Source organism: Salvelinus namaycush, chromosome 26 (assembly GCF_016432855.1).
Source record: "Salvelinus namaycush isolate Seneca chromosome 26, SaNama_1.0, whole genome shotgun sequence".
NCBI lineage: Eukaryota > Metazoa > Chordata > Actinopteri > Salmoniformes > Salmonidae > Salvelinus > Salvelinus namaycush.
In genome coordinates, this window is record NC_052332.1 from 31,965,131 (window position 1) to 31,984,885 (window position 19,755).

General features: G+C 42.4%; 1 protein-coding gene across 1 annotated transcript; it reads right to left on the reverse strand.

Moving 5' to 3' along the window:
- Positions 1-5: 5 nt before the first annotated feature.
- Positions 6-15,591, reverse strand: LOC120021075 (arrestin-C-like). Its single transcript, XM_038964724.1, has 16 exons — positions 15,352-15,591; positions 14,834-15,216; positions 7,333-7,363; positions 7,145-7,205; positions 7,004-7,048; positions 6,231-6,484; positions 6,058-6,131; positions 5,636-5,774; positions 5,432-5,516; positions 5,279-5,351; positions 5,052-5,189; positions 4,881-4,964; positions 4,698-4,771; positions 4,323-4,346; positions 1,983-1,987; positions 6-191 (listed from the first exon to the last, which is right to left on the reverse strand). The coding sequence occupies exons 1-16, from the start codon at positions 15,589-15,591 to the stop codon at positions 6-8; spliced, it is 1,896 nt and encodes a 631-aa protein (XP_038820652.1).
- Positions 15,592-19,755: the final 4,164 nt, after the last annotated feature.

Here is a 19,755-nt window from a genome sequence, read left to right on the forward strand (position 1 = left end):
GGCTCTCAGCGGGCAGCGGGCACAGCGGCTCTTACTGTCCTCTCTCTTCTCCTCCACACAATCTTCTGCCTGCCCCCCACCCTTCCCTCCACCCTTCCCCCCACCCTGCCCTCCACCCCACCCTCCACCCTGCCCTCCATCCTGCCCATCTTCAGCCGCGGGCTGGGGTCCCCTCTGTCTTTCAGCATGCTCTATATGCCAAAGGCAAAAAGAGAGAAAATATTATCCTGTAGAAAACAGAAACATGATAAAGATATCATTCTCATATGGGAAAGGGTAATATAAGAATATAACCCATATTACAATTTTACTTCCAAGTTGCCTATTTTTGGTGGATCTTCAAGATATCATCGAATTATTCCCACAACCTGAGGTGTCAGTGCTTTTCTCATACTGAAGAAATATACAGTTGAAGTCGGAAGTTTACATACACCTTAGCCAAATACATTTAAACTCAGTTTTTCACAATTCCTGACATTTAATCCTAGTAAAAATTCCCTGTCTTAGGTCAGTGAGGATCACCACTTTATTTTAAGAATGTGAAATGTCAGAATAATAGTAGAGGGAATGATTTATTTCAGCTTTTATTTCTTTCATCACATTCCCAGTGGGTCAGAAGTTTACATACACTCAACTAGTATTTAGTAGCATTGCCTTTAAATTGTTTAACTTGGGTCAAACGTTTCGGGTAGCCTTCCACAAGCTTCACACAATAAATTGGGTGACTTTTGGCCCATTCCTCCTGACAGAGCTGGTGTAACTGAGCAGGTTTGTAGGCCTCCTTGCTCGTACATGCTTTTTCAGTTCTATCCACAAATTTTCTATAGGATTGAGGTCAGGGCTTTGTGATGGCCACTCCAATACCTTGACTTTGTTGTCCTTAAGCCATTTTGCCACAACTTTGGAAGTATGCTTGGGTTCACTGTCCCGTTGGAAGACCCATTTGCGACCAAGCTTGAACTTCCTGACTGATGTCTTGAGATGTTGCTTCAATATATCCACATCATTTCCCTTCCCCATGATGCCATCTATTTTGTGAAGTGCACCAGTCCCTCCTGCAGCAAAGCACCCCCACAACATGATGCTGCCACCCTCGTGCTTCACGGTTGGGATGGTGTTCTTCGGCTTGCAAGCTTCCCCCTTTTGCCTCCAAACATAATGATGGTCATTATGGCCAAACAGTTCTATTTTTGTTTCATCAAACCAGAGGACATTTCTCCAAAAAGTACGGTCTTTGTCCCCATGTGCAGTTGCAAACCGTAGTCTGGCTTTTTTTATGCCGGTTTTGGAGCAGTGGCTTCTTCCTTGCTGAGCGGCCTTTCAGGTTATGTCGATATAGGACTCGTTTTACTGTGGATATAGATACTTTTGTACCTGTTTCCTCCAGCATCTTCACAAGGTCCTTTGCTGTTGTTCTGGGATTGATTTGCACTTTTCGCACCAAAGTACGTTCATCTCTAGGAGACAGAACACGTCTCCTTCCTGAACGGTATGACAGCGGCGTGGTCCCATGGTGTCAAGCAAAGAGACACTGAGTTTGAAGGTAGGCCTTGAAATATATCCACAGGTACACCTCCAATTGACTCAAATGATGTCAATTAGCCTATCAGAAGCTTCTAAAGCCATGACATGATTTTCTGAATTTTTCCAAGCTTTTTAAAGGCAGGGTCAACTTAGTGCATGTAAGCTTCTGACCCACTGGAATTGTGATACAGTGAATTATAATTGAAAAAATCTGTCTGTAAACAATTGTTGGAAAAATGACTTGTGTCATGCACAAAGTAGATGTCCTAACCGACTTGCCAAAACTATAGTTTGTGAACAAGAAATGTGTGGAGTGGTTGAAAAACGAGTTTTAATGTCTCCAACGTAAGTGTATGTAAACTTCCGACTTCAACTGTATATGACATTATCTACAAGCACTGAAATGTATAGATAATATCTTAATATGCAGTATTACATGTCACTGTGATTTGTCACACCTGACCTACACATAAATGAATGCACATAACGTTAGATTTATGCCTAAAACTAGAAGAAAGCTATGAAATATACTTACCCTGTGGAGTGGGCAGCAGAAAGACAGCAGGACCAGGGGAGGGCGAGGGAGACACTTTGGCTGTTTGTTTGTTCATGGCTATCTCTAGTGTCGGCTCTTCTCTGGACACTGAATCCTTCTACAGCCATGGGCTCTGGGTGGTAAGCCTTTGATGTGTATGGAGAATTAAGTTGCTTAAACTCAGCCAACCCAGAATGATCTGTGATTACTATGATTACTCCCCCTGCTCACAGACCATCTAATACCAGGAGGTTGCTTGAAGCCGCTAACAGAACTGCAGACGTGTGTTTAGTGAGACGTGTTTACATATTGCCCTCTGAAATGTGTGTAAGTGACATGGAATACTGTATACCTGTAATTTGTCATTGCAGTAAAGCGTTGACATATTTACTGTAACGGAATTCCTCCTCCTCTTCATACGAAGAGGAGGAGTAGTGATTCGACCAAAATGCAGCGTGGTTATGTGACATAATGATTTATTAAACAAGACGAAGACTAAACTAAATACACTTGATAAACTACAAAACAAATAAACGATGTAGACAGACCTGGACACGAACTTACATATAACGTGAAGAACGCATGAACAGGAAACAGACTACATACAAAACGAACGAAACCGAAACAGTCCCGTGTGGCATAACATACAGACACTGACACAGGAGACAACCACCCACAACAATCAATGTGAAAACACCTACCTTAATATGGCTCTCAATTAGAGGAAATGAAAACCACCTGCCTCTAATTGAGAGCCATATCAGGTCACCCTTTAACCAACATAGAAACACATAACATAGACTACCCACCCAAACTCACGCCCTGACCGTCAAACACATACAAAATAACAGAAAACCAGTCAGGAACGTGACATTTACATGGTTTGGTGTGTCTGGTGTAGAGAACACTATAAACTGGGTGGTTTGAGCCCTGAATGCTGATTGGCTGACAGCCGTGGTATATCAGACATTTTTACTGGGTGGTTCGAGCCCAGGAATGCTGATTGTCAACATTGCCAAACTGTGGTATATTAGACAGTATACCACCAGTATACCACCGGTATACAACATTTATTTTTACTGCTCTAATTACATTGGTAAGCAGTTTATTATAGCAATAAGGCACCTCGGGGGTTTGTGGTATATGGCCAATATACCACGGCTAAGGGCTGTATCCAGGCATTGCGCCGTGCAAAGAACTGCCCTTAGCCATGGTACATTGGCCATGTACCACACATCTTCAGGCCTTATTGCTTAATTATAAAACATGTTTTGCTATGAAGACGTGATGTTACCTGATGCCAGTTCAGCTCCATGGACAGTTCCCCTCAATGCACTGCAGTGCATGGATGAATACCCAGTCTTAGAAGTATATGAGTTGTTTTTATTTGGTCCAAAACATACATACATACCACAGAAAAACACAATTCTTTGAATATGATGAACTGAGTACTACCGAACTCCGTTTGATGGAGTAGTTTAGGGGAGAGTTTTATCCGCAAACCAATAAACCCCTTTATACTGAATGTGTTCATTAACCCCCCTTGGTTTTATGTGAGAAGTACAGAGTGAATGGTTAATTAAGCTACGTGTGAAATGATATGACTCATACGCATGGCTGGATATCTACATACATTACAGTACAGGTACTACAGTACAGGTACTAGACTGACAAAACCACTAAAATACAACACTAAAATGCCTGTAATAGTGAGAGAAATCAACATCATATAAAGCTGTTAACATTTTTTATTGATGGTTCTTCCTATGAGGTACTCCAGTTTCTTCTTTGCTTTGGTCATCAGCCTTTCAATCTGGACAGCCATCAACAGCTTTGCTCCATTGAACTTTGCAGTCCCTCATTCCTCGTCTTTCTTCTGCTGGGGGAATGTACTCAGCCTCAAGGGTAACATGCGTTCTGGCGATTCACAAAATACATACAATAAATATGGCTGATGGGTGACTGTCACAGATGACTACAGTGAATGATGGCACATGAACTGAGGCAGTGAACTCTTGTGCTGAAGTAATGTCATAATTAGAATCATTCCATTCAGTCACGGGATCATCTGATTCATCTACACTTGTTTGAACTTCATTGAAATACAACCGCGGGTGCCTTTATGCTAGCGCTATCCAATACTGGTGATAGTCTGCTCTCTATAAAGACCAGAGTTCAACAGCCCTCCAATGAACGGGCACTTCACATCATATTTATGTCTACTGTACGTTAGGGTCTATAAGTCTGTCGGATAGAAGCTCACCTTCACTCTCCCACCGGGAGACCTCTGCAGATCATAAAGGAAACACGAAAACAGCACAAGGTCACGAGGCAGTTCAAAATTACTTTAAAATGTGCATAACACAGACTATGTTTCATTAAAGCTGAACACTGCGGTGTATGCTACTAATACGTATTTAAAAATGATATCCTATAATGTTTTACTCACACATCTGCTCATGTAACGGGGTTGATTTTGTAGAAGGGAAAAGAGTTGAAAGATTACATTAGTAACATTGAATAGCAACCTTGAATGAGTAGAGAGAGAGACATTGCACCATCATCACATCAGTTCTACTTTGACAGTTTATTAGATGTGGTAAATCCTATTATTCATTAGGTAACACTATTACTTTACCTTGGGGTTTGGGGTTCATGAGGATCAAGGGGAGCTCCACCTGTACGTCACTGGCTGTGAGACCTCCCAACAAGCTGAAAGGGAGTAAAGAACATAATTGGTTAGCATTTAATATTTTCCTCAATTTCAATGTAAAACATGGCATTGGCTTACAGGCAAACATGTATTTAATCTAAGACTTACCCTCCTGAAGACACCATCAAGTTGACCTTGATTTTGTAGGAGACCAAGATTCCCAACACTTCTTTATCCATACCGTCCCTCATACTGATGAGGAGAAAGGAGAAGACAGAGATGGACTCAGGTTGTTTGTGTCTAGATTTGAATGTGAAAATAATGTAGACTGCCACTCACATAGTGTTGGAGGCTAGGTTTGTGTCCTCATCCTTCAGTCTGCCGTCCAGCGCCAGACCGCGCTTCTCCTTGTTGTCGGCCAGTAGGGGGGTGATGGTGAGGGATTTATCAAATGTGCTATTGGCATCTATTGTCTCTCTGTAAGAGAAGGTTGGAGATGTTAGTGGATCAGGAGAAGAGCACTTCTTAGAAGATGATGAGGAGAGGGTTGGTTTCTGTCTACTCACCCAAACTCTTGACAAAGTACGGTTTTGGTGTATTTGTCCGCAGAGTAGAGCACCACATCTGTAGTCTGGTCAACTGGAGGAAAGAGCCCACTGTTATAAACTTAAGTATAGTATTTTAGTTCTAACATTCAGAGTCAGCGGTGATAGACTTACCGGTGACTTTAATTTTTGTCACTGTTTTGGTGGTTTCATTCTTGACTTTGACGTTGACATTGATCGGATCTCCATGGTAATAGATCTGATATCAATATAAGAAAAACAATTATACTGTTTGCAACCCCTTTTTGTTATGTATTCTAATATAGCTGTTACAGTATATGTGCTGTAGAAGCCGGTGAGAATTTCTGTTTAACTCACCTCCTTATCCAGAGAGGCCTCCAGGTGGACAGGCTTGTCAGACATCATGAAGCTCTTGCAGATGTCAGCCTTGGGACCAGGAGCACCAGTTGCATCTGGGGCAAACTGGATCTTACGGACGATCAGACGGGCAGTGTCTCTACAAGGATGGAGGGAAAAGTGGCAAAGAGAAGGAGGGAGTGAGACAGGGAGGGAGTGAGACAGGGAGGGAGTGAGACAGGGAGGGAGTGAGACAGGGAGGGAGGGAGAGAGAGGGAGGGAGGGAGGGAGGGAGGGAGGGAGGGAGGGAGGGAGGGAGGGAGGGAGGGAGGGAGGGAAAAAGTGTCAGAAAGAAACAATTGTTTTTACATGTAGAGAATTTCCATGTCTTATTGTGTAAAGTATTTCAATAAAAGAAGACAAGTATTTGGACAGCCACTCACTTCTTGTCAAGTTTCTCTTCTGGGTCTGCCACATCTGAAATGTAGGTCTTCACTTCAAAGTCCACACCGCAAGCCTAGGTATACACAAAAGGCCAATGTAAATATCATGAATCATTGAATTTCATATATCTGGGGTAAAAAAAATATATATAAATAGCAAGGCAAGAACCTACCTTTCCAGCATCATCTGGTCCTGGCTGGAGTGTGACAGAGCAGGGAAGGTTTATGGGAATGTCGAAAGTGAAGGCATGGCCCTGCTCTCCTGCCTTCTTGAGCAGGCAGTCATGCATGGGAGTGAGGGTGGGTTTGTGGTCAGCAGCAGGGTACAACTGGAGGTGCTTGAACCAGATGTCTTTCCTGAAGGACAGTCCAATGACATCCAGGTCCTCACGGCCATAACGGAAAGCACAGGCCAGCTGCACAAACACTAGAGACCAGGATAAACATTAGAGACCAGGATAAACACTAGAGACCAGGATAAACACTAGAGACCAGGATAAACACTAGAGACCAGGATAAACACTAGAGACCAGGATAAACACTAGAGACCAGGATAAACGCTAGAGACCAGGATAAACATTAGAGACCAGGATAAACATTAGAGACCAGGATAAACACTAGAGACCAGGATAAACACTAGAGACCAGGATAAACACTAGAGACCAGGATAAACATTAGAGACCAGGATAAACACTAGAGACCAGGATAAACACTAGAGACCAGGATAAACACTAGAGACCAGGATAAACACTAGAGACCAGGATAAACACTAGAGACCAGGATAAACACTAGAGACCAGGATAAACACTAGAGACCAGGATAAACGCTAGAGACCAGGATAAACGCTAGAGACCAGGATAAACATTAGCCAGTGTATAATCATTCCGCAGGACTACTAACATTAGCAACTTATCTGTAAAAAATAGTATTGTAAAAGAATGTGTACCTTTCTTGCCTCCAAGGTCTGCAGGATCAATTTTCACCACTCCCTCTGTAACAACGATGGGTAGAGATTTTAGAGATTTCCCCTCAACACAAATGTCTAAACTTACGATGCAGAAGTGCCAAGTATAAAAGTAAGAGTTACCGATGGAGTCCACATTCTGAACATGGTCGACGTAGTCTCTCTTTCCCAGGTAAAGGGTAAGCTGAAGATAAGAAGAATAAAATGATCAAACAGAATGTTTCTGGAGCTCTATCACATTTATCACAAATAGGTGATGGTCTGTATTTCTATGGGGCAAGTATTAGAGAGACAGAAAAGTTTTCACTTACTGCGCCATTCCCAGAGGTTTTTTTGTATACCCTGAGAAAATATCAAACTAAACGGTAAGCAGTGTTTAAAACATTTCTCTGTCTTTAGTGACCAAAGTGGCACATTCTGCAAGGATTAAACACTCAATGTTAATTTCAAGTAGTGAAAAAACAAAGGTTTATCGGAAGACAAATTATCAATCAACAGTCAATCAAATGTGCGAAGGTATGCAAATTATAATGACACAACCCGATATAAACATATTATTTATACAAAATGATGATAACTGACATGTTTTGTCCAAAATGCTTCCTAATCCTGAGAGAGTTTGGAAATGTGTTTGTCAGACCATACTGAGGGCAGAAGGTATCAGTCAGGGTTGTACATTGTCTTACATGAGCAGATCTGAGGAATTAACCCTTGAGTGTAACATTACCTAACTGACTGGATTTGACTCGGGCTGTAAGCCCCCCTGCATAAGTGACCATTCACCACGTAGTACTTGTGGTATTCAAGGGTGCTCAAGTCAAAGCTGCAGCCTTGCCTGCCTCTCTCTCGAATCCTGTTGAACTGACTGGAGCCCTCCTCTCAGTAGTCCTCAGGGAAACAAACCTATTATTGACTTTCACTAGCACCTTATGGCAACTCAACTCGTGCAACTCAACCCATGCAACTCAACCCATGCAACTCAACCCATGCAACTCAACCCATGCTGTTAAAACCTACAGAAGAAGGCACAGTGATGCCGAAACGTTGGTAAATACCCAATAAATTACTGGGAGTTTTTATATGGAGTGTGCTACTCTTTATTTTGATAGTTTAAAACCTACAGAAGAAACAATGCTCTCCTTATGGGAGAATAAAACTTTGACTTAAGGCTAATGTCACTAACAAACGGACAAATCCTTTGTGAATGATAACACTTCATGGTATTAATATCCATGTGCTGAGTGTTGGAGAGGACTCATGTTATTTCCTGTGTTATTTCCTGACATAGTCAGCAGTCCTCTGAGTATTAAAGGGATTTCTTGACGTTTTTGTTAGATACATTTTCTTATTCTGCACCATTTAACAGATACCATCAAGTAGGGTTGTAACAGATAGGCCTACATGAGATAGATAGGTACACGCTTAGAAGAAAAGGTGCTATCTAGAACCTAAAAGGGATCTTCGGCTGGCCCCATTGGATAACCCTTTGAAGAACCCTGTTTGGTTCCAGGTAGAACCCTTTCGGTTTCTATGTAGAACCCTTTCCACAGAGGGTTCTCCATGTAACCAAAAAGGGTTCTCACATGGGGACAGCTGAAGAACCCTTTTGGAAACCTTTTTTCTAAGAGTGTATACAAAATAGAGGAGTGTTGCTACCGCTCAGTAGAAAAGGTTTCTAAGTGGAATTCTTCCCATGTGCGCTTCTAAAGCATAGTGTAGACGAGGAGGTGCATCTAAGGACATCTACTCTGTGACACCTGAGATAGTCAAAGTTAGATGTAGTGGGTGAGAGAACAGGTTAATTCAATAGATCCATCTGCCTCTGTGCTCTCTACAGATTAAGAGGCTCTTTGGGGCAAGGTGTCCTCAAATGGTCTGAAACACTTGCAAACAGCCAATTACATTGGCCGAACAAACAAAAGAAAGTTTTACTAGTAACATAGTAATAGTAATATAAACCATGTATGACATTCAATAACATTGCAATACTATCAACATGTAGTCTAATTGAAAATCAGGTGGGGGCTTACTTTGACATTTTTCAGCAATTTCAGGAATTCTTTCTGTGGACAAAACAAAACGTGTGAGTTCATGAAAATTACAACAAAAAGTGAATCTCAATCACTATCAGGCATAACCCCTGATTCACCAATGAGTTATGGATGAAAGGATGCTGTATCTGTGTTGAGTGACAGGGAATAATCTGGTGGAATGAGATTACAGCATCACTGTTAGTTGCCCTGAGCCAAATCTTGGCTGGGGTTTAGCTTTTCAAAGTACTGCTGCTATTGACAACGCTCATCTAATAGACTGCAGAGGCACAGAGGCCCTAACCTGGGCAGGATTTACAAGGTAGCACATTCTTATGTAATACTCCATTCTAAACGGAGGGGGTTCATCCTCACGTCCCTGGTGGATTACACATATTGACCAAGGCTTCCCAAAAGCATTCACAAGGTCACAGGGTCACAAGGTGTCTTAGTTTCCTGAAAAATTTACAGTGGATAGATGAAGATAATAAAACGAGATCATAACAGTATCAATACTCATAAAAGGAATAAAAGAAGAATAAGAATTCTCATTTTAGTCTAACTGAAAAATAAGTTTAAATCCACTATTGACATTTCTCTTGTTTGTATTTTGGGACTGTATCACTTTCTATCCTCAACAATGTTGCTGTCCATGGTCCAGATCTCAATACAAGACCGGTATTCAATCAATTACAGTGGATTCCTGGATAGTGCTTCCAGAAGTGTCCCAAATGGATACGCCTTGCACAGGAGGTTGGTGGCATCTTAATTGGGGAGGATGGGCTCATTGTAATGGCTGGAGCGGAATGAGTGAAATGGTATCAAATGCATCAAACACATGGTTTCGTCCTCCCCTCAGCAACCTCCACAGACACCATGGTATTGATGACCATTGAGAGCGGCCTTCTTGAGTTGCATTTGGAAAGTGTTACAAAGACTACCTGTATAGTTTACAGGTAGTAGTTGACTATATTTCAGTAGTAAGAAGTTAAGACTGGATTGTCAGCAGTCAGCTGTCTTTATCAGAGAGATCTGTTCCACAATGTAATAGCAGCACATTTCTCCTACAGATGGCAGACACTGCCAGTGGGCTACCAGACACTGTCAGTAGTATACCAGACACTGCCAGTAGGCGACCAAACACTGCCAGTAGCCTACCAGAAACACTGCCAGTAGCCTACCAGAAACACTGCCAGTAGGCTACCAGAAACACTGCCAGTAGGCTACCAGAAACACTGCCAGTAGGCTACCAGAAACACTGCCAGTAGGCACCCAGAAACACTGCTAGTAGGCTACCGGACACTGCCAGTAGGCACCCAGAAACACTGCTAGTAGGCTACCGGACACTGCCAGTTGGCTACCAGAAACAATGCTAGTAGACTACCGGACACTGCCAGTAGGCACCCAGACACTGCCAGTAGGCACCCAGACACTGCCAGTAGGCACCCAGACACTGCCAGTAGGCTACCAGACACTGCCAGTAGGCTACCAGACACTGCCAGTAGGCTACCAGACACTGCCAGTAGGCTACCAGACACTGCCAGTTGGCACCCAGAAACACTGCCAGTAGGCACCCAGAAACACTGCCAGTAGGCTACCAGAAACACTGCCAGTAGGCTACCAGACACTGCCAGTTGGCTACCAGAAACACTGCCAGTTGGCTACCAGAAACACTGCTAGTAGGCTACCAGAAACACTGCTAGTAGTCTACCGGACACTGCCAGTAGTCTACCAGACACTGCCAGTAGGCTACCAGACACTGCCAGTACGCTACCAGACACTGCCAGTAGGCTACCAGACACTGCCAGTAGGCTACCAGAAACACTGCTAGTAGGCTACCAGAAACACTGCTAGTAGGCTACCAGAAACACTGCTAGTAGGCTACCAGAAACACTGCCAGTAGGCTACCAGAAACACTGCTAGTAGGCTACCAGAAACACTGCTAGTAGGCTACCAGACACTGCCAGTTGGCTACCAGAAACACTGCTAGTTGGCACCCAGAAACACTGCTAGTAGTCTACCGGACACTGTCAGTAGTCTACCAGACACTGCCAGTAGCCTACCAGACACTACCAGTTGGCTACCAGACACTGCCAGTAGGCTACCAGACACTGCCAGTAGGCTACCAGACACTGCCAGTAGGCTACCAGACACTGCCAGTAGGCTACCAGACACTGCCAGTAGGCTACCAGACACTGCCAGTAGGCTACCAGAAACACTGCTAGTAGGCTACCAGACACTGCCAGTAGGCTACCAGACACTGCCAGTAGGCTACCAGACACTGCCAGTAGGCTACCAGACACTGCTAGTAGGCTACCAGACACTGCCAGTTGGCTACCAGACACTGCCAGTTGGCTACCAGACACTGCCAGTTGGCTACCAGAAACAATGCTAGTAGACTACCGGACACTGCCAGTAGGCACCCAGACACTGCCAGTAGGCGACCAGACACTGCCAGTAGGCGACCAGACACTGCCAGTAGGCGACCGGACACTGCCAGTAGGCGACCGGACACTGCCAGTAGGCTACCAGAAACACTGCCAGTAGGCGACCGGACACTGCCAGTAGGCGACCGGACACTGCCGGTAGGCTATCAGACTCTGCCAGTTGGCTACCGGACACTGATTTAACCCACTGCCATTTCCAGTATCAGATATCAATGAATTAGATTGAGTAGCTATATGCCTGAGTGTTGTACATTTTACAGCAATTACAGGAGGGATGCTATGTTACTTCTCTATCATTGACCTGAGTGACAAAAATAATCCTTACAATGTAATTCCCTTAATACCTTTTACTATCCCCTACTAAATCTGACTGACATGGGTATTAACAGGCCAGACAGGAAAGACCTAAGTGTTTAGAAGTCAGGGTTGAGCTGTTCCATGCTACTATAACATTTGAGGCTCCTAATTATGCAGTGTGTAATGTTCATTGGAGCGCAACAGTTATTATCCCAATGTCAAAATATAATTGGTTTGCTACAAGTTGAAGCATGTACCAACTTATTTTCATCTATATTACAGTGGTTTAGACAGCATCAGTACTGGTTTAAAGCCAGTTGAAAACTGTGTAGGCATTGAAAGTTTAAATTATTCTACCTATTTGCAGTTAGGATGTCCTCTGTTGATACAATGTCCTTCTGATATTCACAGAGTAAGGCTTTGTCTCTTCCGTCATCCCTCCCACTACAAAACTGTGAAGCAAAAAGAATGGTGATGTCTTACCTTTCTTAAAGCTATCAGTGTTCCACTGACGTTCAAATCCCTTGAGTGTTCTGTGGTTAGAGTGCAGTCTCTGACTGTTGACATCACTCTTTATAGCCGGACCTCTGACCCCTCCCCCGACTTAACTTTCTTGTTTAAGATGCTGTTGTCTGTCTCTCAATCCAATTATTCAATAAGCAAACACCTTTTTTTGACAACATATGGTTTAAAAATACCACAGCCAACTGATTTAAAACGTGCAATGCACAGTAAAGTACTCCCAGGGACAGAGACATGACCTTGATCTATGGTAAGTATAAAACAACAGTGATTCTCTAAAGCCTGTTGTTGGTCCCGTGGCTTACAGTATGCTGAACATCTAATACTCACAGGGTATTGCACTATAGGAAAGAGGCCTACCTTGGTAATTGGCTACAATACTTTGTAAGTTAACTAAACTTTTCACATTTGAGTGTGAAAAAATGTTCACTACTGTTCACAAGTTTGAAGTCACTTAGAAATGTCCTTGTTTTTGAAAGAAAAGCACATTGTTTGTCCATTAAAATAACATAAAATTGATCAGAAATACAGTGTAAACATTGTTAATGTTGTAAATGACTACTGTAGCTGGAAACGGCAGATGTTTTATGGAATATCTACATAAGTGTACAGAGGCCCATTATCAGCAACCATCACTCCTGTGTTCCTACAGCACGTTGTGTTAGCTAATCCAAGTTTACAATTTTAAAAGGCTAATTGATATTTAGAAAACTCTTTTACAATTATATTAGCACAGCTGAAAACTGTTGTGCTATTTAAAGAAGCAATAAAACTGGCCTTCTTTAGACTAGTTGAGTATCTGGAGCATCAGCATTTGTGGGATCGATTACAGGCTCAAAATGGCCAGAAACAAAGACTTTCTTCTGAAACTCATCAGTCTATTCTTGTTCTGAGAAATGAAGGCTATTCCATGCGAGAAATTGCCAAGAAACTGAAGATCTTGTAGAAAGCTGTGTACCTCTTCCTTCACAGAACAGCGCAAACTGGCTCTAACCAGAATAGAAAGAGGAGTGGGAGGCCTCGGTGCATAACTGAGCAAGAGGACAAGTACATTAGAGTGTCTAGTTTGAGAAACAGACGCCTCACAAGTCCTCAACAGGCAGCTTCATTAAATAGTACCCTCAAAACACCAGTCTTAACGTCAACAGTGAAGAGGCGACTCCGGGATTCTAGGCTGAGTTGCAAAGAAAAAGCAATATCTCAGACTGGCCAATAAAAATAAGAGATTATGATGGGCAAAAGAGCACAGACACTGGACAGAGAAAGATTGGGGAAAAAAGTGTTATGGACAGACGAATCTAAGTATGAGGTGTTCGGATCACAAAGAAGAACATTCGTGAGATGCAGAAAAAATGAAAAGATGCTGGAGGAGTGCTTGACGCCATCTGTCAAGCATGGTAGAGGCAATGTGACGATCTGGGGTGCTTTGGTGGTGGTAAAGTGGGAGATTTGTACAGGGTAAAGGGGATCTTGAAGAAGGAAGGCTATCACTCCATTTTGCAACGCCATGCCATACCCTGTGGACGGCGCTTAATTGGAGCCAATTTCCTCCTACAACAGGACAATGACCCAGAGCACAGCTACAAACTATGCAAGAACTATTTAGGGAAGAAGCAGTCAGCTGGTATTCTGTCTATAATGGAGTGGCCAGCACAGTCACAGGATCTCAACCCTATTGAGCTGCAGCTTGACCGTATGGTACATAACAAGTGCCCATCAAGCCAATCCTACTTGTGGGAGGTGCTTCAGGAAGCATGGGGTGAAATCTCTTCAGATTACCTCAACAAATTGACAACTAGAATGCCAAAGGTCTGCAAGGCTGTAATTGCTGCAAATGGAGGATTCTTTAACGAAAGCAAAGTTTGAAGGACACAATTATTATTTAAATTAAAAATCGTTATTTATAACCTTGTCAACGTCTTGACTATATTTCCTATTCATTTTGCAACTCATTTCATTTATGTTTTCATGGAAAACAAGGACATTTGTACGTGACCCCAAACTTTTGAACGGTAGTGTATATTTTCAGTTTGCTAAACATATCTTATATGTTGGCTACATTACTAGTTTAGCTGAATTAACTTAAATATTGTATTCATCTAACAATATCTGCTTAGTGCTGTAATGTGTTCATCTAACAATACCTGCTCAGGCTTGAACTATACATTTGAGGTTGCATGAACAAAAATATGGACTTTTTTTTTTTACCAATGTTGATATTCACATCTCGGTAACACTTTGCCTAAAGCATTCCGGTTATAATGCTTTATTACTTGTTATTACTTGCTATGATTTATCAACCTTAAAATGTATTGTTATTAGATGAATACATCTTCGTGATGCTCCTGGACACATCATAAGTGATGTAACATGGGTTCAATGGGTGTTTCAGGTCTTTCAACATCAGACGCCCTCGCCCAGGCAACCCAGCCAAGGTTGATCAGACCTCGACTTGCGTCCAAGTGGCTTTTTCAGCTGACTCGTTGGTGCTGGTGATGGCTCTCCAGTGATGCTACCTCGTTGGTGCTGGTGATGGCTCTCCAGTGATCCTGCCTCGTTGGTGCTGGTGATGGCTCTCCAGTGATGCTGCCTCGTTGGTGCTGGTGATGGCTCTCCAGTGATGCTGAGTGTGCTGTAGGCTCTGTGAAGGGATTGCCCAGCAAAACCCCTGCAGCCTACTTTGATAGGCATGTGCCTTCCAACCCTGCTTCCAGCGGTCTATGACCAGTCCCTTGTACTTGGCCCTCCTCTTCTTGTACGCCTCCTCTAGACGGTCTTCCCAAGGGACTGTCAGTTCCAGAATGATAATGGTCTTTGTGGACTCTGAGACCAGGGTGATGTCTGGTCTCACACTTGTCTTGTTGTTCTTGTTCTCGTAGAGGGCGATGCTGCTCAGACTCTGTGGCGACCACAGTCACCTCCGGAGATAGCTGTTGACTTTCCTCTCCAAGTTCTCGACAGTGGAGATGGGGACGTTGTAGATAAGCAGAGCCCAGAGTATCCTCAGAAGGATACCGTGCTGATACATCCACACCTTAAACCTGCCAGGCAGTCCAGACCGATCTACCGCGCTCAGCCAGCTCTCAAGCTCTTGACAAGACTTTTGAACTGATGTTGAGTTGTTCAGGCTGCTGTTGAACATCTTGCCAAAGCCTTTCACTGGCTTTTCCGAGATGGTTGGGATTGGCTTTCCTGCAATGTTGAAGCCTAATCTTTCCACGACCTTGCCCTTCTTCAGCATCATGGAACTCGACTTTGTAGGCTTGAAGCTCATCCTGGCCCATTCGATCAGCTTCTCCAGCCCTTGCAGAATCCAATTGTATCCTGGCATTGACTGTAGTGACTGCCAGGCCGTCCATCAAGGTCCTGATTGATGACTGTCGCAACCCAGATTTGGTTCAGAGGCCCCAACACTCAGCTTCAGCAGACTTCACAATCATGTTAATCGCCAGGGAAACCTGTCTGTGTCACTCTGATGTCACTGACCCTGCTGAGACTCTCCTGCAGAACCTGTCATAGTAGTCCAGGATAATAATAACAGTAGTCCAGGATAATAATAGTAGCAGTCCAAGATAATAATTATACTAGTCCAGGATAATATTTGGCCGTTTTCCATTGACAAAAGCAATGTCGCAAAAAAATCATTGCAACATTTTTCATGGAAATGTAAGAGAACAGCAGATCAAAAAAAAGTATCAGTTCAACAAGGGCGGGTTGGTTTTTGTAGAGATTTCGTTATTGAGATAAATCATGAAGGAAATACTGTTTTTCGATTGAAAACGAAATAAAATTTTTGCAAGACAAGAATTGCTTATGATGTGTCCTGGATCATCAAGAAGATGTATTGCTTTACATTGCAATTGGAAGTTTCACCATAAAATTGTTTCTGATCGCTACTAGGCCTACGTGCCTACAATGGCACAGACCATGGCCATAAGTAGGCAATTGAGAATTATTATAAAGAATATTAGGTCACCTCTTGCATTCTATCCATGCTGGCTTTTGCAGGCTACCTGAGACATGAAACAGATTTGTGGGACGGCATACAGGCTGTCGCCACTTTATTAATGCTCAATTTGCCTAAATGGATAATGGAAATACTTCAACCACTTTATTCAACATACTCAACTAGGTTTATGAGAAAAGGTGTTAGGCGTTACTTGTGACGTCATTACATTAAGCTGTTTTTATCGACACAACACAGTTTAATGGAAAGGCAACATGGCAGGCAATCTACTTTCCATGCTAACTTTCTAACTGTTGACAAGAAATCACTGGACAAGTTCATGGAAACTTACCTAGTGTCTCATTATAAGGCTTATATCATGTCTATCTATACAGTTGAAGTTGGAAGTTTACATACATTTAGGTTGGAGTCATTAAAGCTAGTTTTTCAACCACTCCACAAATTTCTTGTTAACAAACTTTAGTTTTGGCAAGTCGGTTAGGACATCTACTTTGTGCATGACACAAGTAATTTTTCTAACAATTGTTTACAGACAGATTATTTCACTTATAATTCACTGTATCACAATTCCAGTGGGTCAGAAGTTTACATACACTAAGTTGACCGTACCTTTAAACAGCTTAGAAAATTCCAGAAAATGATGTCATGGCTTTAGAAGCTTCTGATAGGCCAATTCACATAATTTGAGTGAATTGGAGGTGTACCTGTGGATGTATTTCAAGGCCTACCTTCAAACTCAATGCCTCTTTGCTTGACATCATGGCAAAATCAAAAGAAATCAGCCAAGTCTGGTTCATCTTTGGGAGCAATTTCCAAACGCCTGAAGGTACCGCGTTCATCTGTACAAACAATAGTACGCAAAAGGTAAGACGTATGACGTAAAGGGAACGTAAGGGTAATGGCGGACTGAAGGGATTTATGTAGAGCACCTCAAGATAAAACATAATATTCGAAATATCTGCTAAATTAGACTAAAATATTAGCACTACTTAATCTGGTGAGTGATAACCTTCAATCTGGACAATAACACAAAACAAATCCTAAAACTAGAGACATTTATCGACAAATATTACGAAAACAGGCAACAACCAAACATGACGGAGAGTAAGACAGGGGAACCGATTACAAAACGAAAACGTGACTCTTCTACAGACACTGATGACTTAATATTCTCACCACCGGGAATGGTAAAGGTCGAAACCGATCTGTTAAAATCAATAAATGACAAACTGGGTATACTTGAATTAGTTAGTAAGGATATAAAAGAGTTGAGGGCAAGCCTAGAGATGAGTGATGAAAAAGCTGCGACATTGGAGAAGCAAACACACGCGCTAAAAGGGACAGTCAATAAGATTGAAACCGAAATGAATGGAATTAAAAAGGAGAACACCGTTCTGAAGGAAACCTTACTAGACATACAAACTAGATCCATGAGAGAGAATTTGGTACTTACAGGTATCCAAGAAAAAGAAGGAGAAGTTCCTGAATCTATAGTTAGAGAGTTCCTCCTTACAGCGCTTCAGATTCCACGCGAAGTTATCGACAAAATCCAACTTGAACGCGTTCACCGCTTCGGACAGAGAGGGCAGAGGTACGAACGCCCAATCGTTGCCAAATTTGCTTCATTTAAAGATAAAATAATGGTTAAAAGCCTGGGTAAAAGACTTGCTGGGACCAAAATTGGCATGAATGATCAGTTTCCGAAGGAAATTGCAGAACGGCGCAAAGTTCTGTATCCAATTTTCAAAGAAAATAGATTAAAAGCGAAACGAGTAGCTCTCGTCGTTGATAAACTATATATTGATAACCAGTTGTTCAGAGACACAAAGACTACTCCATGGTTATTTTAAAAATTACAAAGTAATCATAGACGAGGGAAATAAACACAATTCAAGCCCGGTTACTGATTGTAACAATACAATAAAAAATATAGCTTTTCTATAAATCTTCACATATAACTAATTGAACACACAAGCACTAATTCAACATAGTGAAGATAAAAACTAAGTAAACAGAAGGCACAGTATGTGTGGATGGTATGGTTTGTGTTTATTTTTTATTTTATTTGTTATGTTTGGAAAGTTGAGTGAGTGAGTAATGAAATGGTTGCATATCCCAGAGCCAATGTATTGCTGTGAGCCGGGTATGAGAGGGCTTTCAATGTTGTTCAGATGATGGATATACCTTTATAATGAATTATACGTCTTATTTATTTATTGTCCTATCATGGAGAACTACATTTTTTATTTATTTTTTTATAAATTATATCTAATTATTTATTATCCTATTTTAATGGTACGGTCCATGGCACTATACCCTAGACACCCACCTGAATGACCCAGATACTAAGGAGAAGTCCCTAACTGTTTTATGTGCCCGCTGTAAGCGGTCTGTATGCAGCTAAAATGAGGTCAGAGACCAAGAGCAGCACTGCCCCCTCAAGATTCTGAGCCTGCTTGGCAGGGTTGGTCCTGCAAAGCCAAAGCCCCATAAAGGGAGAGCATAATATACAAGGAAATTCTCAAAGCTGCTAATGAGAACCTTGACGACCTTGTACCTAGCCGGTGGGGATTCCGGTGGGGTGCCCCCACCCAGGCAGTGGCAGTGCTGGCAACACTAGCTGCAGTAACCCATGGGGAGGGGGTCACACTCGGACATTCAGAGAGGGGGTATATTATTGTGGCCCTGGCGGCACAAAATCAAAGTCGGACTGCATGGAGATGCGTGGGGACATGGTCATGACGGGTGGCCGTATTGTGGGTGTTTCAGGAATAAGGTGTACATTTGACCTCCATTATCTAGGATATGACAATGGTAAATAAATCTCTCAATTTTTGCTAATTTTTTGTGCGGTCTTGCAGGCCTTCTCATGCAGCTGCAACTGCAAGTGCATTTGTAAATCATGACCCATCTTGAGTTGGGCTCTGGGATGGTGCAATTGTTGAGAAAGTGAGCTTATGGTTGTGTGGGGGTAAGGGCTGAGTGTGTGTGGGTGTATGTGTGTATCCCACAACTGTTGCGAAGGAAGAAGTAAAAGATGTTAGGGACAATAGAGGATGATCCACAGATATATATAATACAAATCGAGGTGAGGGCAATGGAAATGCATATGGTAATTGATCTTCTTCAATTCGGTAAATGGCACTGTATGCTCTTTTCAAAGAATGGATCCCAGTCAGTTCAGGGCTATGGGATACAGGGGGTCGAGGGTGGTCTACCGGGCATTGGGATGACAAGCCATCTCGAGATGAGGCCTTTTAGCGGGTGGAATAGTAGGGACCAATTGGAGGTTTACTTAGTAGAAATGCAAATATCATGGTACAACTATATAGACACTCAATCATTATGTTACTTTTTAATAGTACGTTTACAAAAATATATTCTGATTAAAAGAATGAAAGGTGTGTCTCATTATGGTAAGTGGTGAAATAAGTATAGCCAGTTACAATTGTAATGGCTTAGCAGATAATA